The 23,669-nt window shown below is 40.7% G+C and overlaps 1 protein-coding gene across 1 annotated transcript; it reads right to left on the bottom strand.

Moving 5' to 3' along the window:
- Positions 1-2,280: 2,280 nt before the first annotated feature.
- Positions 2,281-7,632, bottom strand: snai1a (snail family zinc finger 1a). The gene is made up of 3 exons (XM_061874858.1): positions 7,355-7,632; positions 6,469-6,960; positions 2,281-3,494 (listed from the first exon to the last, which is right to left on the bottom strand). The coding sequence occupies exons 1-3, from the start codon at positions 7,428-7,430 to the stop codon at positions 3,310-3,312; spliced, it is 753 nt and encodes a 250-aa protein (XP_061730842.1). The 5' UTR covers positions 7,431-7,632; the 3' UTR covers positions 2,281-3,309.
- Between the last annotated feature and the right edge of the window lie 16,037 nt (positions 7,633-23,669).

Genomic DNA, 23,669 nt, shown 5'->3' with positions numbered 1-23,669 from the left:
GAAGTTAATTATTTATATTTTCACCAATTAATACGCTATTTGTGGGCCATCGAGTTTAACACCTGTGCTATAAAACAGGGATTCGCAATCTCTGGTATGGCACGCAAACTCCATCTAATGCAAGGGTGTCGAAAAGATGGTCCGTGGGCCAAAAAGGCCTGCTGTCGTCTTCAAATTGGCCCTCGCGACGTCATTGGTTTTAATAAGGAATCTTATATTCATTTTGACACAATTTAGTGCAGTGGTTCTCAACCTTTTTTCAGTGATGTTTTAATTCAAGTACCCCCTAATCAGAGCAAAGCATTTTTGGTTGAAAAAAAGAGATAAAGAAGTAAAATACAGCACTATGTCATCAGTTTCTGATTTATTCAATTGTATAACAGTGCAAAAATATTGCTCATTTGTAGTGGTCTTTCTTGAACTATTTGGAAAAAAAGATATAAAAATAACTAAAAACTTGTTGAACAATAAACAAGTGATTCAATTATAAATTAAGATTTTTACATATAGAAGTAATCATCAACTTAAAGTGCCCTCTTTGGGGATTGTAATAGAGATCCATCTGGATTCATGAACTTAATTCTAAACATTTCTTCACAAAAAAAGAAATCTTTAACATCAATATTTATGGAACATGTCCACAAAAAATCCAGCTGCCAGCACTGAATATTGCATTGTTGCATTTCTTTTCACAGTTTATGAACTTACATTAATATTTTGTTGAAGTATTATTCAATAAATATATTTATGAAGTATTTTTGAATTGTTGCTATTTTTAGAATATTTTTAAAAAAATCTCACGTACCCCCTGGCATACCTTCAAGTACCCCCACACACGCGTACCCCCATTTGAGAACCTCTGATCTAGTGGATAACATGAGTTTTTCCTGGTCAAAAGACTTTTTATGTTTGGAATGTGCAGCATCTATTTATATGACCAAATGCAAAAAACCTTCCCTAGTCATGGTGCAAAAAAAAAAAAAAAATCTACAAAATCCAACCAACACAAAATGTAAACAGATATGGATATTATAAAAAAAATAAAAACGCCCAATCACAATTTAAAAAAATAAATAAATGACAAAGCGTGATGGGAAATGCTTAATACTCTCCATACTAATTATCCATGTTTGGTGCATTTTAGCTGCTTGATAATTCTGATTGATTACAATTATTTAAGGAGGTTGTCACAGACGTAAACAACATAGAAGTCAAACTCAAGTATACTCTTACTTTTCAATTATATTAAAGTTAAAAGTTAAAGTACTAATGATTGTCTCACACACACACTAGTTGTGGCAAAATTATTCTCTCCATTTGACCCATCACCCTTGATCACCCGCTGGGAAGTGAGGGGAGCAGTGGGCAGCAGTGGTAGCCGCGCCCAGGAATATTTTTTGTTGATTCAACCCCCAATTCCAACCCTTGATGCCGAGTGTTGAGCAGGGAGGTAGTGGGTCCCATTTTTATAGTCTTTGGTATGACTTGGCCAGGGTTCAAACTCACGACCTACCGATCTCAGGACAGACACTCTAACCACTAGGCCACTGAGTAGGTTATATTAATATTATGTGTGTGTGTGTGTATGCATACATAAATGTATGCAGTCGGCTTTCGGCCCTCAACCACATTTTTTTAGGCCAATGTGGCCTCCAAGTCAAAATTTTTGGACACCCCTGATCTAATGGTATCCCAAATAATGACTGAATTAAAGAACAGTGTTTTATTTTCAAATATTCAAAGACAGTGTTTGTTAAAAAAAAACTTTGTGTAATGTTTTAGTGGTCAAAAAGATTGAATATACTTATAAATAAATGATAAATGGGTTGTACTTATATAGCGGTTTTCTACCTTCAAGGTACTCAAAGCGCTTTGACACTACTTCCACATTCACCCAAAACCTTTGCCCGGTTTTTAATGAATACTTAGGCCTACTACGATTTTTTATGTTGGCGACTAGGGTGTTACTTTTTCTGAAGTGGTACTTGGTGAACCGAGTTTGAGAACCTCTGCTATAAACTATGGCCGTGTTTGCACAGTGACAACAGGAAGTAGAAGGCAGGTGGAAACTGACAACAGGTGCATTCGTTTGTTCCTGTCCGTCCTCATCATCACCATGTAGTTTGTTCACCTGCACGTCTGCCTTCAAACAACGGTCAGTTCACTCCGCACGTCCAATTAAAAAATGCTGAAGTGCCTGTTAATGATTAGACAGGGCTTGTTTAACCGTAACGTGGCAGGTGCGACATACCTCGCCTGCGCCAAAAGAACAAGTATTAATAAACATAAATTACTTTATTGAATGAACATCAAGCAGGGTACAAAAATTGAAATAACACATTGCACTATAAAAACACTGCCATAAATGTTTAGAAAACTTTAGAAACTCATCTTTGTAGTGTCCATGTAAGGGGTTCTCATCACATTAGGCAACCATGTCTCCATGGTGTAAACTTTGCAAATGTTTGGTCCCAGCCTTGTTTGGTTATCATTCATTTTAATACTGCACACATGAATTAAAGGCACAAATAGTAATGAGGTAAAAGAAAAAGGGGAGAAAAAAAAAGACAAAAATAAAAGCATAAATCACTTATGGCTTTGACTGGTATTATTAACACTGTGGTAACCTTGAGTGCACGAGCAGTTCCTATCGTCGAAACCCTTGTAGTCAAAATAGAGGCTTAAGAAGATCATCATCTCTCAGAAAGACAATATTCCTTTTGTGAGGCTCTTTTTTTAAAGCGAGGGGCAATGGATGTCACCTGCTATCCGCCAGCGAAGGTCACTGCTGAAGCACCTGTTAGCACCTCGTCTATCTACACCACAGCACCAGGGACAGCTGTGTGTGCCATGGCTTTTATGTGTTTGTGCGTGTGTGTGTGTGTGTGTGTGTGTGTGTGTGTGTGTGTGTGTGTGTCTTTGGAGGCACACTGAGAGGTTTATACCACCCACGCACCCCTACCTCTCAGCAGCTGTGTCTGGGCTGTGATCCTGAGCTGTCCGGCACCAGGACGGAGACAGGAAAGAACACCTCTTACCCCCAATGAGTTCAGTACATATTTGGTCTTTGGAATGCACACATTGGCAACAAAGGGGGGCTGATATCAAGTAGAGCGTCAGCTTTTTTGGTCCAACAGCTTCAAGATTGTACGATTCACATCCACAACGGAAACTAGTTCCTTCCAATTAAAGCTGTTGCGGATGATGAGTCCCTGTCGCCGTGTCCACTGTCCTGAGCTTGGGGGGCGGGGGGGGACTTTTGTCCCGCCATATCTGCCCCCCGGCCCTCGCCCCCGACCGGGGGCGCCCTCACACCGAGGCGGAGCAGCACCCTGAGGAGCTGTGTTTCTGCAGCAACGACATGCGGCTGAAGGTGCGAGAGCAGACGCCACACTGGTACTTCTTCACTTCGGCGTGGGTCTGCAGGTGAGCTCGCAGATTGGAGCGGTCGGCGAACGCTCGGTTGCAGTGAGGGCAGGAGAACGGACGCTCTCCTAAGTAGGAGGGGGGAACAAAAAGGAGACATGTCGGCATTTTTGACTTCTTATTGACACCTCACACACACACCAAGACTGTGTCGATCAGAAGTATTCAATTAACTGAATCTGGCCAGGGAAAGACACCATATACCGATCCCCAGGTTTTCAGTTCAAAACGTTTGCAGCAAATTCCTAGAAACTCTAGAATGCTTCTGTTGCACATTTGCAGATCCTTTCATTGATATTTTAACATAGAACACTGGGGTCCAAACTTGTGATTTACATAACTGAGGCGTTCCTCAAGGCACTTTTTTAAGTCCTCTCCTGTCTGGGTGTAACACTTTGTTTTCCATAATGTGATTCATGTAACTAAGGTACGTATTTAGTTATACTCTGAGTGTTCCTCAAGGTTCCAGTTCAGAAAATATTTTTGCGAAAGATTCTAAAAATAAAGTGCAGTTATAGAGATGATCTTTGACTAACTTTTTAGCAGCAGATTCTAAAGATAAAGTGGAGTCATAGAGATGATCTTTGACTAACTTTTGTGCAGAAGATCCTTAAAAACAGCAGAGTGCTCCTGTAACTATGACAAAATAAATACACCAAAATCAAATGCAGTTTCTCTGGAATATACAAAATAGGACTAACAGTGAAGGGATTAGTCCGGCCCCACGGCCCTTAGCTTTCTGTATTAGTGGAAATGTGGATCCTAAAACAATTTAGTTGACTATCCCTGGTGTAGATAATGAATAAATGCATGGGAGCCCGGTTGAATTAGCATGATTAAATCAGGGCCAAATGAGATTAGCATGGTGACAAGTTGCTCACTGATAAGTCCTGAGGCATTCTTCAAACCCCTTTGTCTTGTATTCGCTCATCTTCCCCAGAAGCGACGATAAGATCATTAGCGAGGGAGCCATTGTTGACGGCACATTAAACACAATGAGTGATCAATGAGTCCGCAGAAGGCTTTCCCCCCGTGTGACTGTGTCTGCTGAAGATGTCACATTGATTGTCGTGCATACTCGAAATGTAGACTTCAACCTCCACTTGAGTCAATACAGTCGTTCTTCGCCACGTCAAGTTTTTTGGGGGGGATATTATCTTATTCCTTTAAATGGGTCCTATTATGTAAAAACAACTTTTTTTTTACCTGTTAGTACCTGTTTTTTTTGTATATGGGATCCTCATAAATCCCGGAAATGTGAAATCAAACCATAGAGGCCTGGCAGTGATATTTATAAAACAATCTTGCCTTCTTGCTCCAATTGAGCCATTCGGAATTTGGACTTTAGTGACGTATTTTGTCTTAGTTACGTCAGCGGGTATCTCCATTTTTGGTAGAGGTTTACCCAAAATAGTTTTTATTCAGTTGTAGCTCATCGTTGTTGTCAATAAGGTCCTTATTTTTGTCTATCTTCTTGTTGTGGGGCAGACTGGCTCGTACATGTACATGCATGCTAAAATCATCCACTGTTTCCATTTCTTATACAAAGTAGTGCATAGTTGTAACTTATATCTGTCAGTGGAGTCAATATGGAAGCGCTAAAAAACTACAACATGGCTGACTGGTTGGAGACACAGTCAAAGAGGGCCAGGCCTGGAGGAGGGCTTCGGCATGAAAAAAAAAATAAAAAAATGGCGCATTCTGAAGAGACAGTCAGAAAGCGGCTTGAATATGGTCTTTTACAACATAATCTATGCAAAATTTTGACCAAAGTACCATCTTGCATGTTATGTAGACCACAAGGAAGTGTTTTACATGAGGAAAACCAACCATAATATTGTCCCTTTAAACCAGGGAATACAGAGTGGGCCAAAATTTAAAACTGAACAAAGCAGCGGGCCGAGGTTGAACAAATTAACCTTTTAATAGGGACCCAAACAAGTTTTGCATTGAATCTTGAACAAGCAAGGCTTACAGTATATAAATTTATAGTGACATGCAAAATCGAGTTTCAAATAATAATAATAATAAAAAAATATCAATGGCATATCAAATAAAATTTAAATGAAAATGGAGTGCCTCTTTTAGGCGGCGGGGTTGAGGTGGACAGGGTTTGGTGATATTGTAGCGTCCCGGAAGAGTTAGTGCTGCAATGGATTGTGGGTATTTGTTCTGTTGTGTTTATGTTGTGTTACGGTGCGGGTGTTCTCCCAAAATGTGTTATTCTTGTTTGGTGTGGGTTCACAGTGTGGCGCATATGTGTTAAAGTTGTTTATACGGCCACCCTCAGTGTGACCTGTATGGCTGTTTACCAAGTATGCCTTGCATTCACTTGTGTGTGTGTGTATAAGCCGCATATATTATGTGACTGGGCTGGCAGTTGTATGGAAGAAAAGCGGATGTGGCGACAGGTTGTAGAGAACGCCAAAGGCAGTGCCTTTAAGGTCCACCCCCAATATTGTTGCCCGGGATGAAATTCGGGAGGGACACTGAAATTCGGGAGTCTCCTGGGAAAATCGGGAGGGTTGGCAAGTATTAGCGGTGAATGCAGTATTACAGCAGCGGGCCAGCTCTAATGTTAATTTGATATTGCCGCAAGGGCCAAGTGAAATTACACATTTGGCCCGCAGGCCAGAGTTTGACACCCATGCTTTAAACCAATCATAATATTGTCACTTTAAGGCGTATTTTAATCTTTTTGGTCCACAACTATGTATTTTCCAACATGAAAATAGCTTAATGAACTAAACATATCAATTGGCCACTACCATAGACTAATCAGTATCGTGGCCACTGATTGGCTCAGCCTCAGACAGCATTACTATATTGGATTAAAAGAGTAAAGATGACTAAAGGGTGACATGTCATGTCTCGAGGGCTCTCATAATGTTGAAAAACGTATTTAGAAGGTTGTTAACAGTTTTTTAAAAATAATTTAACTATTCGGAATATTTGATTGGGAATTCATTTATCACGGCCATGTCCGAAACAAATTAACAGCGATAAACAAGGGGCGACCGCTGCTAAATGTTGAAGACTCACCAGTGTGCGTGCGGATGTGGCCGCGCAGCAGCCACGGCCTGGAGAAGGCCTTTCCACATGTGGTGCACACACAAGGCAGGGTGTGTGAGCGGATGTGCATCTTTAGAGCCCCCAGGCTGGTGTACTCTTTAGGGCAGTGTTTGCAGAGAAAGGCAGGCCTGGTCGCCGTAACGGGGGCCTCCTCTTCCTCCGGAGGACTGACATGGGCTATAACGCCGGTGCATTTCATCCGCTGGCGAGGGGCATAGACGGGTTCCGGGCTGGGAGGGTCCGAAGTGCGGCCTTCGTCTTCCTCGCCGCTATCGCTGGCATTGCTGCTGAGGCTGGACGGGGAGCTGAGGTCCAAAGGGCCCGGGGTGGCGGAGGGCTCTGTTTGGGAGGTGGGCAAGTAGAGGGCAGGAAGGACACTGAGGTCCCAGACCAGGCCGGCTGTCAAGCAGGTGTTGCTTCCTGACGAGAGCTCAGCAAGAGGATATCTGTCCAGTGACGTATCTGTGAAAAAAATAATCATATTTCAAGAAAATACTAAAGACATCCATTTTCCTAGTTGACGACCATTTTTGGGGATGGGTTGGGGGGCGTAAAGTTGCAGATTTTGGAAGTCTTCATGGGCCGTTTCCTCCCACGTCTTCACAAGGGCTTGTAGCATGAATGGAGCTCTGTCTGCTGGCAGTAAAAGTTGGAAAGTGCATACAACGGGCTACAGCTCCGTAACTTACTGGATTTGTGTTTATTCACACTAACAAAGGGTCAACACGGAGTATTGCGAGAAAACAATTCAAAGTTTTTGACAGGAGGGAGGCGGGGGCTTTCCAAGCAACGTGCGCAATTACATAAGTGTTTTCTTAACTCCATGCATGTCAAAATAAGAGATGTGGACACTCACCGTTTTGATATTCCAGTTCACTGTAGTTTGGCTTTTGTTTGGCAAAGTACTTTTTAACCAGGAAAGACCGAGGCATTGTCCTTTTTTGAGTGTTAAATAACTGTATCCGAATAAACAGGGGCAATCAAATGATCCTCTGCCAAGTAGGGAACATTAAAAAAAAAGTGAAAAACATCTACAGATAGTCCAATGGTCCGAAAGTTGGAGAGAAGTTGAGCGGCGCAGTGAGCTCGCAGCTTTCATGCAGAATGACTAAATGCTGGCCTCTGTTCTAAAATACTGACACAGGCGGTAGGGGTGTGCTCACACCCCCCCCCCCCCCCACCCCCCAGGGCCCTTCCCACCACCTCCTCCTCCTCCTCCCATAGAACTGCAGCGGGAAAAAAAAAAAAAAAAAAAGCCTTCATGCTCGCTCACCGCTCTCCACAACCCAAACATGAAGCTCGCAAGATTCCAGCAGTGTTGACCTGCAGACAAGCAGAGGTGAAGGCACTCTGCAAACTATGCAAACACATCAACGTGAATTACTGCACACGCGGCAGCTATGTGAAACACATGGAATAGGCCGCGAATAAAAAAAATCAGACCACTTTATGCTCACTGGGCACTGGTAATAGCTGAGACGGGTCTGAAATGTTCAATAAACAAGCATAAAAAGTTGCATTTTCACGCAGGACAGACGCCTCATTGAGGAGTTTGATGAGTTTGAAAATGGTGGGACTCATACGCTTGCAGGACACATGTCACCAGATCATTAGCGTAACAAGTAAGGGAGCCTCTGGGGATGAGGAGTTTGACTCCAATGGCTATAAAAACCAAAAAATTGCCACACAGTTTAGGAAAGTAAATTATATTTATATAGCGCTTTTCTCTATCGTGACTCAAAAAGCGCTTTACATAATAAAACTCAATATCTAAGTTACATATTGAGTTTTATTATGACCATGGATGAAGTACTGGCTGTCCAGAGTCGAGACCCAAGATGGACCGCTCGCCTGTGTATCGGTTGGGGACATCTCTACGCTGCTGATCCGCCTCCGCTTGGGATGGTTTCCTGTGGACGGGACTCTCGCTGCTGTCTTGGATCCGCTTTGAACTGAACTCTCGCGGCTGTGTTGGAGCCACTATGGATTGAACTTTCACAGTATCATGTTAGACCCACTCGACATCCATTGCTTTCGGTCCCCTAGAGGGGGGGGGGGGGGTGGGTTGCCCACATTTGAGGTCCTCTCCAAGGTTTCTCATAGTCAGCATTGTCACTGGCGTCCCTCTGGGTGTGAATTCTCCCTGTCCACTGGGTGTGAGTTTTCCTTGCCCTTATGTGGGTTCTTCCGAGGATGTCGTAGTCGTAATGGTTTGTACAGTCCTTTGAGACATTTGTGATTTAGGGCTGTATAAATAAACATTGATTGATTGATGTAAAGCGCTTTTTGAGTCACAATAGAGAAAAGCGCTATATAAATATAATAAATCTAATTTACTTTCCTAAACTGCATGGCAAATTTCGCAGCCGAGTGTGAAGCGACCGGAATGAGAATCAGCACCTCCAAGTCGGAGTCCATGGTTCTCGCCCGGAAAAGGGTGAAATGCCATCTCCGGGTTGGGGAGGAGACCCTGCCCCAAGTGGAGGAGTTCAAGTACCTAGGGGTCTTGTTCACGAGTGGGGGAAGAGTGGATCTTGAGATCGACAGGCGGATCGGTCCGGCGTCTTCAGTAATGCGGACGTTGTACCGATCCGTTGTGGTGAAGAAGGAGCTGAGCCGGAAGGCAAAGCCCTCAATTTACGGGTCGATCTATGTTCCCATCCTCACCTATGGTCATGAGCTTTGGGTCATGACCGAAAGGATAAGATCACGGGTACAAGCGGCCGAAATGAGTTTCCTCCGCCGTGTGGCGGGGCTCTCCCTTAGAGATAGGGTGAGAAGCTCTGCCATCCGGGAGGAACTCAAAGTAAAGCCGCTGCTCCTCCACATCGAGAGGAGCCAGATGAGGTGGCTCGGACATCTGGTCGGGATGCCACCCGAACGCCTCCGTAGGGAGGTGTTTAGGGTACGTCCAACCGGTAGGAGACCCAGGACACGTTGGGAAGACTATGTCTCCCAGCTGGCCTGGGAAGGCCTCGGGATCCCCCGGGAAGAGCTAGACGAAGTGGCTGGAGAGAGGGAAGTCTGGGTTTCCCTGCTTAGGCTGCTGCCCCCGTGATCCGACCTGGGATAAGCGGAAGATGATGGATGGATGGATGGATCTAAGTTACGTTTAAACAATGGGTGGCACTGGGAGCAGGTGGGTCCAAGGACAGAAAAACAGTGACTGAGATGGCAGAAGCGGGGATAGAACCCGGAACTCTCAAGTTAGAATAGAATAGAATAGAATAGACTTTATTGTCATTATATTTGCATATAACGAGATTAAAGACTCCAACTTAAGGTGTGGTTGTGGGAACAAATATGGGGTAAAACAAATAACACAATTGAACTAACAATTGAAATAAACTGTAAAAATAACAAGCAATCCTGTACAATATATAAAACACTGTAGAAATACAAAATACTGTACAATATACAGAACAAGACAAGAGTACCGAAGTAATAAATAACAATCAGTGTTGGACGTATTGCACTCTAAGGGTAGTTTTGCACAGTAGGGTATTAGGGCAGGATATTGTACAGGGGTGAATTATTATTATCATTATAATTTAGAGTTCAACAAGGTGACAGCTCTGGGAAAAAAACTGTCTCTGAGCCTGTTTGTTCTGGCTCTGATGCACCTGTAGCGCCTGCCCGATGGCAGCAGGTGGAACAGGTGGTAGCCAGGGTGTGTGCTGTCTCTGGTGATGGTTTTATGCTTTCTTAAGGCAACTCGGAGTTATGTAAATAATTCAGGGAGGGCAGGGGGCAGCCGATGATTTTTTGTGCAGACTTCATGACCTTCTGAATCGCCTGTTTGTCTGCTGCTGGCACCGTCGCTCTACCAATGGAGCCACGCCACTCAGTGAACTCCAGTATAACAGATGTATATCACACATTTAATTGTAACATTATTGTGGTTGCAGTTTGCAACAATATGCATGTTAGCAATATTGCTGAAACCTATTTAGCAGTATCCGTAGGTATGATGCATTCATTTTTGTATTTTTGTAATATACAGATCTGGCCCTTCTTATCGGCCCTCTGTATATTTTAAAGGCCTACTGAAATGAGATTTTTCTATTCAAACGGGGATAGCAGTTCATTCTATGTGTCATACTTGATCATTTCGCGATATTGCCATATTTTTGCTGAAAGGATTTAGTAGAGAGAAACCACGATAAAGTTTGCAACTGTAGAAAAGCCTTGCTCTATTGGAAGTCGCAGACGATGACGTCACACGTCCTCACATATTCACATTGTTTTTAATGGGAGCCTCCAACAAAAAGTGCTATTCGGACCGAGAAAACGACAATTTCCCCATTAATTTGATAGAGGATGAAAGATTTGTGTTTGAGGATATTGATAGCGATGCATTGAGACAGATTCATATGTTTTTAGAGACATTTACTAGGATAATTCTGGGAAATCCCTTATCTGTTCTATTGTGTTGCTAGTGTTTTAGTGAGTTTAACAGTACCTGATAGTCGGAAGTGTGACGCGCAGTGTCTCAGGGAAGTTGACGGCAGCTGTACGGGAGGTGCAAGCTCAGCTGATATCCGGTAAGTGGCGACTTTTCAACCACAATTTTCTCACCGAAACCTGCTGGTTGACAAGTGGTCGGGATCCATGTCTGCTGTGATCCATTGGAAAGTTTCAACTCCGTGAATTTTAAACAAGGAATCACCGTGTGTTTGTGTGGCTAAAGGCTTAAGCTTCCCAACTCCATCTTGCTACTTTGAGTTCTCCAATACTAATTGAACAAATTGCAAAAGATTCAGCTACACAGTTCTCCAAAATACTGTGTAATTATGCCGTTAAAGCAGACGACTTTTAGCTGTGTGTGTGCGTAGCGCTCATACTTCCTAAAAACCTGTGACGTCTTGCGTACACGTCATCATTACACGACCTTTTTAAGACGAAACTCCCGGGACATGTAAAATTGCAATTTAGTCAACTAAAAAGGCCGTATTGGCATGTGTTGCAATGTTAATATTTCATCATTGATATATAAACTATCAGACTGTGTGGTGGGTAGTAGTGGGTTTCAGTAGGCCTTTAAAGATACAATTAATTCATTATGCTGGAGATACTTTTAGATGTTACACTATTTTGCTTTGTCCCCAGTCACGCAAAGGCTAAGTCATCTGTCTTGCTCAGACAATGTGACGTATTGACATGTCCCTAAAGTCTGAACATATAAAATTAATATAAATATTATTAAACCAAACCAAACATTTTTACAAAAAATCAATAAATATACAGTTATAATTTCACATTTAAAAATGGAAAAAAAAAATCTGAACAGATATGCAATATTTTCCATATAATAATACTATATGTTTTAAAATTAATCAATTGAAGATGAACAATAATATATTTATATTGTCTATGTATTTTGAATACATTTAATTAATTTTCTTTTGTTTTTTCAATAATTGCATGATATATGCTTTCTCGTCGATAGCGCCCAGACTTTAGGGACAAATTTTACATTGAATTAGTTTTATATTTTCAAAAAAATGTATCAAATTGGCCCGCAAAATCTTTCAATTTTCCTTTAAATGGCCCTCAGTTACCTTGCTGTATTGCACATGGGTGTCACACTCAATGTCTGTCATAATAATATAAAATAATTTCATATTTCTTACTAAATATATTCCTTCATTCAATGTTGACATGAAAATTGCATGAACTGCGTGCAATTGCATGTCTTTTAACTTTTCTATTATCTGATCGTGCAGTAAACTATATATTCATTTATATTACAAATATTTATTTTGTAAAAATAAAAACAAATACTTATAAATGATGGAGGAATTAAAACAAGTTTGACACAACACCCCGGGGTTCTCTGACTCTTACATACGTTGGCTAGAATAAAGTTTATACTATGTTCATCTTACACATATGTCTGTGCGGCTGAAAGAGTGGCAGCACATCACAGTAGCTCCTTTGATTTCGTTCTTTTTACTTTATTTTTGGTATTATTGTCAACTTTTATATTTGATATTGTTATATCTAGTCTATTTATAACTGCATTGTCATTTCCATCCTTACACTCTCCATCATTGTAACTGAGCTACTGTGTTGAACAATTTCCCTTGTGGATCATTAAAGTTTGTCTAAGTCCAAGTCTAAGTCTAAGGCAGTGGTTCTCAACCTTTTTTCAGTGATTTACCCCCTGTGAACATTTTTTTTTGATTCAAGTACCCCCTAATCAGGGCAAAGCATTTTTGGTTGAAAAAAAGAGATAAACAAGTAAAATACAGCACTATGTCATCAGTTTCTGATTCATTAAATCGTATAAGAGTACAAAATATTGCTAAATTGCAGTGGTCTTTCTTGAACTTTTTGGAAAAAAAGATATAAAAATAACTAAAAACTTGGTGAAAAAAAAAACAAGTGATTCAATTATAAATAAAGATTTTTAGACATAAAAGTAATCATCAACTTAAAGTGCCCTCTTTGGGGATTGTAATAGAGATCCATCTGGATTCATGAACTTAATTCTAAACATTTCTTCACAAAAAAAGAAATCTTTAACGTCAATATCTATGGAATATGTCCACAAAAAAATCTGGCTGTCAACCCTGAGTATTGCATTGTTGCATTTATTTTCACAGTTTATGAACTTACATTCATATTTTGTTGAAATATTATTCAATAAATATATTTTAAAAGGATTTTTGAATTGTTGCTATTTTTAGAATATTTAAAAAAAAATCTCACATACCCTTTGGCATACCTCCATACCCCCATTTGAGAACCACTAATCTAGGTCACTACAACTGATACCAGTTGGAATTTTACAGAAAAAAAAATTCTCAACATCCAGTGAGAATTTGTTCAATTTTCTTATAATCATACTTGCTATAAATGCATATTGCTTTTAGCTGACTCGCTTGAATTCTTGGCAGGTGTTTGCCATTAAAGTCTCATTTTGAAGGACACAATGTCACGAGTCCCGAGGTAGGAGATGAGTGGTTTACTTGATGTCATTAAACATGTCACACTGTATTAGCGTAAACAAAGGAACCACTTGACGTGAAGCACATGCTGTCACGATGGGGGGCGCCAATACACATTAAATTGGTCGAAGTAGAGCAAGCGCACCCTCTAGCGGACAAAATCAAGTAGTGAAATATCGCAGAATTGGAAAATAAAAAGTTTGGGGCAAAAAGTGTGTAAAAATTAATTATTTAAAATAGTATCATAATGTAGCAGAGACATTTTTTTATAGGTTGTTAGTCCAAAAATGTTGTTTGGTGGTGCAGCGAGAACTATGGAAGTTTGGTTTGCGCAGCAGTTTTAGGGTTCAAACTATCCATATTAAGTCCTCATTTTATCAATGTGTTATTACATACAATTAAACAACATATATATATTCCCCCCCATTGTCACAAAATTCATCTGAGTGTGTTTATCTTTGGACTGGAGGTTAGTTTTAAAGGGCAACATTATCACAATTTCAGAAGGGTTAAAACCAATGAAAATCATTTCCCAGTGGCTTATTTCATTTTTTGAATTTTTTTTCAAAATTTTACCCATCCTCGAATATCCCTAAAAAAAGCTTTAAAGTGCCTGATTTTCGCTATCTGTGAAGCCATCGTCTATTTTCCTGTGACGTCATCCAGTGATGCCAATACAGATAGCACAGCAAGATATAGCGACATTAGCTCGGATTCAGACTCGGATTTCAGCGGCTTAACCGATTCAACAGATTACGCATGTATTGAAACGGATGGTTGGAGTATGGAGGCAGATAGCGAAAACGAAATTGAAGCTATTGAGCGAATAGCTATTGATGCTATTCGGCCATGTTTGCCTTAGCATCGCCGGTAAAATGTGCAGACACTCCGGCACATTCAATGGGGGTCTGGCGGAAGATTTCTTTGACTTTATTGTTGGAAATGCATCTGCTTTGAGTGTCGCAGGATATCCACACAATCTTGCCATCTCTGTTGTAGCATAGCTTTCGTCGGTAAAGTGTGCGGAACAAATGAATGACCATTTCGTCGGCTTTCCCCACACCCTCGTAATTTGAACACATTTCGTCCAATTTCTTGCCACTTTCGCATCTTTGGGCCAGTGGTGCAACTTGAATCCCTCCCTGTTAGTGTTGTTACACCCTCCGACAACACACCGACGAGGCATGATGTCTCCAAGGTTCCAGAAAATTGTTGAAAAAACGGAAAATAACAGAGCTGAGATGCAGTGTTTGTATTGTGTTTGAGAAAATGTCAGCTTTATTACCTAGGTGACGTCACGTTCTGATGTCATCGCTCCGAGAAGGATTAATAGAAAGGCGTTTAATTTGCCAAAATTCACCCATTTAGAGTTCGGAAATTGGTAAAAAAAAAAAAAAAGGTCTTTTTTCTGCAACATCAAGGTATATAATGACGCTTACATAGGTCTGGTGATAATGTTCCCCTTTAAAGGCCTACTGAAACCCACTACTATCGACCAAGCAGTCTGATAGTTTATATATCAATGATGAAATATCAACATTGCAACACATGCCAATACGGCCTTTTTAGTTTACTAAATTGCAATTTTAGATTTCCCGGGAAGTGTCCTGTTGAAAACGTTGCGTAATGAAGACGCTTATGTTGACGCGTGCTTGTGACGTTATTGGTTGGAGCGGACTTTTTATCCCAGCACCAGTCACGGCTAAAAGTCGTCTGCTTTAACCGCATAATCACACAGTATTTTGGACATCTGTGTTGCTGAATCTTTTGCAATTTGTTCAATTAATAATGGAGACTATAAAGAAGAATGCTGTTGGTAGAAAGCGGTGGATTGCAGCTGCCTTTTGCAACCAAAACACAGCCGCTGTTTCTTTGTTTGTTGTGAAGCTTTAATATGGTCAAGCGAACATGTTTCTCTACCACATGTCAACTGGCAGGTCTCGGTGAGAAAATTGTGGTGATAAGTATGCTCTTACCGGAGACATGAGCGGAGCTTGCGTCCTCCTGCAGCTGTCAAAGAGGCAGCTGCGACTTTCTTGGCTCCTCCATGGCTTCCATCAGAGACACTGGCGTTCACCACACCCCTCCGACTTTCAGTTATGACTTTATAATCTCACTAAAACACTAGTAACACAATAAGCAGATAAGGGATTTCCCAGAATTATCTTAGTAAATGTGTCTAATAACATCTGAATCGCTACCACTGCCGTAGCCTTTTTTTTTTCTTCTAGTGCTTCACTCTAACTTTCCTCATCCACAAATCTTTTATCCTCGCTCAAATTAATGGGGAAATCGTCGTTTTCTCGGCCCGAATCGCTCTTGCTGCTGGTGGCTATAATTATAAACAATATGAGGATGTGAGGAGCCTTACAACCTGTGACGTCACGCGCACATAGTCTGCTACTTCCGGTACAGGTGATGCTTTTTTATTAGCGACCAAAAGTTGCGAACTTTATTGTCGATGTTCTCTACTAAATCCTTTCAGCAAAAATAGATTAGATCAGATTAGATTAGATAGTACTTTATTTATTCCGTCAGGAGAGTTCCTTCAGGAAAATTACATTACAAAATTACAATATGGCAATATCATGAAATGATCAAGTATGACACATAGAATGGACCTGCTATCCCCGTTTAAATAAGAAAATCTCATTTCAGAAGGCCTTTAAAGTGTACCGTGTGGAGGTAACTATCTTGATAGCAAAGTTTACTCTTGGATGAATCATAAGCGTGCCGGGTGAGTATGAGACCTCTCATTGGTGGTTCTTTCAGTGGGTGGAGCCATGGGCGTATCTGCTGTCTCATTGGTCGAGTGTTTGAATTCACAAACAACAGTCCTCTGCATTTATAAGCGGTCATTGTCCAAAAAATAACAACTGAATAAAAAACGGTCAAATAAGGGAAGCATTACATCAGGTAGGACTCATTTGTGCAATTATTTAATCAAATTACAATTGATTAATATACAGTATTGATTCACTACCTTCGTGATACATGTTAAGTTAGTCTATTGGTTGTCTTATTATATGGAAATATCTAACCATACGTGTACCGATGATGTAATTTGATTATGTATTTGATTGAAACTATTGTGTATAATTAATTCAACGACATTATTGTTGTTCCATGTTATCTTATTGCTGACCCCTCCCATTGTCTCGAGACAGATGGACTCGAACAATGAATTCCCGGGGAGGGGGAATTATTCAAAACACTGTACTGGTGTTTCATTGGCCATCTTAGTCAGCTGACCAAACATTGCTTGTCTGTTGGAAAATTATTATTTGATAAACTGTGACAGAGAGGATTATATGTATGTTTTATGTGTGTATATTAGGGCTGCGAATGTTTGGGCATTCAGAATCGATTATTCTCAATTCAAGATAAATATATATTTTTTGATAAGATTGGGTGCCATTTCTATTTTGAACTGCATTACCACATAAAATACATGAACAGCTCTAATAAATTTCCATATTACTTAAAAGAAAACTGGTTTTCTTTTTTTTAATCTACCCTAACATTTAATAAAGTCAAATAAAAAATACAATATTTTTTGTTTTATTGAGACAAATATTATTTACGTATTTAATGTGTGTTAACTTCTGCGATTTTTGTTTTGTTTTATTGAGACAAATATTATTTACGTATTTAATATGTGTTAACTTCTGCGATGGGGCTTCACGGTGGAAGAGGGGTTAGTGCAGGGGTCGGGAACCTTTTTGGCTGAGAGAGCCATGAAAGCCAAATATTTCAAAATGTATTTCCGTGAGAGCCATATAATATTTTGGAACACTGAATACAACTAAATGCGTGCATTTTTAAGACTAACATTTTTAGAGTATAATAAGTCTCTTATTATTTTTACTAACATTGTTATTCTAAAGCTAACTAATAATAAATATAATACTTCTTACCAATAATGTGACATCGTCAACAGGTGCGATAGAAAATGAATGGTTGGTTTAAAATGCATGAGAATGTTTTATAATTTGAACGTTATTTTTAAAACTGATTACCAGCGGAATTATTCATGACTTATCGTTTTAATCAATGTCAGCTAAGATTTATCTGAGAGCCAGGTGCGGTCATCAAAAGAGCCACATCTGGCTCTAGAGCCATAGGTTCCCTACCCCTGGGTTAGTGCGTCTGCCTCACAAAACGAAGGTCCTGAGTAGTCTGGGGTTTCAATCCCGGGCTCGGGATCTTTCTGTGTGGAGTTTGCATGTTCTCCCCGTGAATGCGTGGGTTCCCTCCGGGTACTCCGGCTTCCTCCCACCATCAAAGACATGCACCTGGGGATAGGTTGATTCCGTCCATCCATCCATTCTCTACTGCTTATTCCATTTCGGGAATAAGCGGAAGGCGAAGTACACCCTGGACAAGTCGCAGGGCCAACACAGATAGACAGACAAAATTCACACTCACATTCACACACTAGGACACATTTAGTGTTGCCAATCAACCTATCCCCAGGTGCATGTCTTTGGAAGTGGGAGGAAGCCGGAGTACTCGGAGGGAACCCACGCATTCACGGGGAGAACATGCAAACTCCACACAGAAAGATCCCGAGCCTGGGATTGAACCCAGGACTGCAGGACCTTCGTATTGTGAGGCAGACGCACTAACCCCTCTTCCACCGTGAAGCCCGATAGGTTGATTGGCAACACTAAATTGGCCCTGGTGTGTGAATTTGAGTGTGAATGTTGTCTGTCTATCTGTGTTGGCCCTGCGATGAGGGGCGACTTGTCCAGGGTGTACCCTGCCTTCCGCACGATTGTAGCTGAGATAGACACCAGCGACCCCAAAAAGGGAATAAGCGGTAGAAATGGATGGATGGAACTTCTGCGATGAGGTGGCGACTTGTCCAGTGTGTACCCCGCCTTCCGTCCGATTGTAGCTGAGATAGACACCAGCGACCCCAAAAAGGGAATAAGCGGTAGAAATAGATGGAACTTCTGCGATGAGGTGGCGACTTGTCCAGGGTGTACGCCGCCTTCCGCCCGAATGCAGCTGAGATAGGCTCCAGCGACCCCCCGCGACCTCAAAAGGGACAAGCGGTAGAAAATGGATGGACAGATGGATATATGATAACTTATATGGTAGATTATTTGTTTATTATTTATTTGTTCACTGTTATGTTACAGAGAACGTGGAAATAGGATAAAATTGCTATGGTATGAAACGGGGTAGGATTAAAAAAACTCAGCTTTTTCCTACTCCTTTTCGGATGTGTTGTAATGAAACAACTGGAAATATATGATTATATACATTGTATTGTATGCACGTTCGAAATAAACTGAAACTGAACTGAAATAAGGCAACAAGAAAAGTCTTCTACACTTCTCTTTTATAAAGTAAATCTGTAGAGCAGATATGAACATCTACATCAACAATATTATTTGCCTGAGTGATTGGACAGGATGGAATTAAAAAAAAAATAATAATAATGGAAAAAAAAGTTTTAATCGATTTAAAAAAAAATCTATTAAGAATTGTTACAAATAAGAATCGCGATTCATTTGAAAATTGATTTTTGACAACCCTATAAGGCAGTGGTTCTCAACCTTTTTTCAGTGATGTACCCCCTGTGAACATTTTTTTAATTCAAGTACCCCCTAATCAGAGCAAAGCATTTTTGGTTGAAAAAAAGAGATTAAGAAGTAAAATACAGCACTATGTCACCAGTTTCTGGTTCATTAAATTGTATTACAGTGCAAAATATTGCTCATTTGTAGTGGTCTTTCTTGAACTATTTGGGAAAAAAAGACATAAAAATAACTAAACACTTGTTAAAAAATTAACCAGTGATTCAATTAGAAATAAAGATTTCTTCACATAGAAGTAATCATCAACTTAAAGTGCCCTCTTTGGGGATTGTAATAGAGATCCATCTGGATTCATGAACTTAATTCTAAACATTTCTTCACAAAAAAAGAAATCTTTCATATCAATATTTATGGAACATGTCCACAAAAAATCTAGCTGTCAACACTGAATATTACATTGTTGCATTTCTTTTCACAGTTTATGAACTAACAGTTATATTTTGTTGAAGTATAATTCAATAAATATATTTATGAAGTATTTTTGAATTGTTGCTATTTTTAGAATATTTTTTAAAAATATCACGTACCCCTTGGCATACCTTCAAGTACCCCCAGGGGTACGCGTACCCCCATTTGAGAACCACTGCTATAAGGTATACATGTCTATGACCAATGAGTATTTGTATTATCCTCATCAGATAAAGAGAACGAGAGGAAGCAGCAATGTTCAAAAAGCTCGCTCATCTGCTTTTTGGAGGACAGCAGGAGAACTCCGAGGATGTCAAGTCTGAAGAGGTTATTGAAGAAGAATGGCTTGTGGTCAGTCATCAAGGTTGGTTCTTCAGACACGTTCTATCTTTTTTTCTTTCTTTAGTTTATTTCGAACTTGAACACACTTACAGTTTAATACATCACACAATTTTACATGATTTCTCTTTACATCATGTCCGAAAAGGAGTAGGAAGAAGCAGAGCTTATTTAATCCTACCCCTTTCCTACTTCAGAGCGTTTACAAATACATACGTTCATTTACTGACTTCTTTTTGTAGCACTATTACATCAGTGAATGATTAATACAGTAATTCTTGGAATAGATAATTAAGTCAGTCATGATAAACACACTGAGATAAAGAATATCCTATTTTCAATAAGGTTGAATGTATTTCTCATAATTCTTCTTCTTTGTACTTTGTCAGCACTACACATGAAAATAGATATTTAGAATATAAAATAATAGAATATTTTGACTCGTAGGAAATTTGAGAAGTTGCACAAATCAAACTTCCATTGTTACCTTTCCTTGGCGCTGCACATGTCTCCCGTCCAAAGGCAAAACCCAGTAACTCAATTTGGGTCAAAACTGAGCTGATAATAATTTTGGAGTTCCTAGGTGATATGCTTTACATTAGTGTATGCGACATTGTAATTTGTTCCGTAAGTAAGCTGTTACGCGCATGGCAGGACCTAGCAACTACCACATAACCGCGTAGATACAACAGTAAAACCTAGTATCTGAAGGGACCAATCGGAGCTTCTTTGTCAGTCGCCTTATTGTCTTTAATGAGACATTTGCACGAATGGGGGCCGACGGTCAACCTGATTATGTGATATTATGGCACGAAGGGATATTTGGAAGATTGGCCCAGGACGTTGCAAGCACCTTCATTAAATGTATTGTTCTTGATTCTTCCCCTTGCATACTCTTTTGGGCCGATAACTGTGGAGGTCAAAATAAAAACTGGACACTGTACACGGCTCTTGCCCAATGTGCAAACGCACATTCCAAGATGGCGGCGCCCGAACGGGCTGCAACATTGCGGAGCTGCTGCTAAAGATGGAACATTTGGCAGAAATACCGGACAATTCCACAAACTTTATGGCTGGCTCACATCGTGGTCACTCCGTGATCACGTACGACCGCCAGACACTTCTGGATGTGGACACATCGGGCCGTTTTGGACCGATAGACACTTGCGTGCTAGACTTGCTAACTAGCATGGGAATACTTCGGCGGCTACATCCAGCGGCCTGTGAAGCAGGGGAGTCTAGTAGCAGCGGGGGTCGTCTACGGAGCAGACGCCAGCGGTGTGATCGGAAACGCGGATGCCGAGCGGGGCTAAAAACAAAGCAGAAGGCTAATCCCCACAGAACACCACTTTCCTCCATCCCGAAGACGGATTTAGATGGAAAATGCGAGACTACTGGTCTGGGTAAGGAGTCAGTTAAATTAGAACAAGTTTTTTCTGCTTTGAGTGTTTCAGAGTTGGACATGTGTTTTACTGAGGTGGCTAACTATGATGCGTGCAGTTTATCAAAGCAACAAACAAACAATTGGAAAATCCCCGTTACTGAGGTGGCTAACCATGATGTGTGCAGTTTATCAAAGCAACAAACAAACAATCGGAAAATCCCCGTTACTGAGGAGGCTAACCATGATGCGTGCAGTTTATCAAAGCAACAATCAAACAATCGGAAAATTCCTGTCGTATCAATTCCTAGATATGGTCGTTACTATACTAAATGCACCGGGCATAATAAACACAACATTATTAATATTGCTACTACGGATAATTTGATCAAAAACTCCCTAAAACAGCCCACTACCTATAATATAGGTTTTTTAAACATAAGATCATTGTCTCCTAAAACGTTGTTAGTTAATGATATTATCAGAGACAACAATCTTAACGTCATCGGTCTCAGCGAAACCTGGCTTAAACCAAACGACTTTTTTGCGCTAAATGAGGCATGTCCTCCTAACTTTACACATGCGCATATTGCCCGTCCGCTCAAAAGGGGTGGGGGGGTCGCACTAATATACAACGAAAACTTTAACCTTAGTCCTAACATAAATAATAAATATAAATCGTTTGAGGTGCTTACTATGAGGTCTGTCACACCGCTGCCTCTACACCTGGCTGTTATCTACCGCCCCCCAGGGCCCTATTCGGACTTTATTAATGAATTCTCAGAGTTCGTTGCTGATCTAGTGACACACGCCGATAATATAATCATAATGGGGGACTTTAATATCCATATGAATACCCCATCGGACCCACCGTGCGTAGCGCTCCAGACTGTAATTGATAGCTGTGGTCTCACACAAATAATAAATGAACCCACGCATCGCAACGGTAATACGATAGACCTAGTGCTTGTCAGGGGCATCACCGTTTCCAAAGTTACGATACTCCCGTATACTAAAGTATTGTCTGATCATTACCTTATAAAATTCGAGGTTCAGACGCATGTTCGTCAAACTAATAATAATAATAACTGCTATAGCAGCCGCAACATTAATACAGCCACAACGACAACTCTTGCTGACCTACTGCCCTCGGTAATGGCACCATTCCCAAAGTATGTGGGCTCTATTGATAACCTCACTAACAACTTTAACGACGCCCTGCGCGAAACCATTGATAACATAGCACCGCTAAAGTTAAAAAAGGCTCCAAAAAAGCGCACCCCGTGGTTTACAGAAGAAACTAGAGCTCAGAAATTATTATGTAGAAAGCTGGAACGCAAATGGCGCACGACTAAACTTGAGGTGCACCATCAAGCATGGAGTGATGGTTTAATAACTTATAAACACATGCTTACCTTAGCTAAAGCTAAATATTACTCAAATCTCATCCACCGTAATAAAAACGATCCTAAATTTTTGTTTAGTACGGTAGCATCGCTAACCCAACAAGGGACTCCTTCCAGTAGCTCAACCCACTCAGCTGATGACTTTATGCAATTCTTTAGTAAGAAAATTGGAGTCATTAGAAAGGAGATTAAAGACAATGCGTCCCAGCTACAACGGGGTTCTATTAACACTGACACGATTGTATATACGGCGGATACTGCCCTCCAAAATAGTTTCTCTCGTTTTGAGGAAATAACATTAGAGGAATTGTTACAACGTGTAAATGGAATAAAACAGACAACATGTTTACTTGACCCTCTTCCTGGGAAACTGATCAAGGAGCTCTTTGTATTATTAGGTCCATCAGTGCTAAATATTATAAACTTATCACTCTCCTCGGGCACTGTTCCCCTAGCATTCAAAAAAGCGGTTATTCATCCTCTTCTTAAAAGACCTAACCTCGATCCTGACCTCATGGTAAATTACCGACCGGTGTCTCACCTTCCCTTTATTTCAAAAATCCTTGAAAAAATTGTTGCGGAGCAGTTAAATGAACACTTAGCGTCTAACAAGCTATGTGAAACCTTTCAATCCGGTTTCAGGGCAAATCACTCCACGGAGACAGCCCTCGCAAAAATGACTAATGATCTATTGCTAACGATGGATTCTGATGCGTCATCTATGTTGCTGCTCCTCGATCTTAGCGCTGCTTTCGATACCGTCGATCATAATATTTTATTAGAACGTATCAAAACACGAATTGGTATGTCAGACTTAGCCCTGTCTTGGTTTAACTCTTATCTTACTGATAGGATGCAGTGTGTCTCCCATAACAATGTGACCTCGGACTACGTTAAGGTAACGTGTGGAGTTCCCCAGGGTTCGGTCCTTGGCCCTGCACTCTTCAGCATCTACATGCTGCCGCTAGGTGACATCATACGCAAATACGGTATTAGCTTTCACTGTTATGCTGATGACACCCAACTCTACATGCCCCTAAAGCTGACCAACACGCCGGATTGTAGTCAGCTGGAG

This window comes from Nerophis ophidion, linkage group LG16 (assembly GCF_033978795.1).
Source record: "Nerophis ophidion isolate RoL-2023_Sa linkage group LG16, RoL_Noph_v1.0, whole genome shotgun sequence".
In the NCBI taxonomy this organism is placed as follows: Eukaryota; Metazoa; Chordata; class Actinopteri; order Syngnathiformes; family Syngnathidae; genus Nerophis; species Nerophis ophidion.
This window is presented reverse-complemented; position numbering and strand designations above follow the sequence as displayed.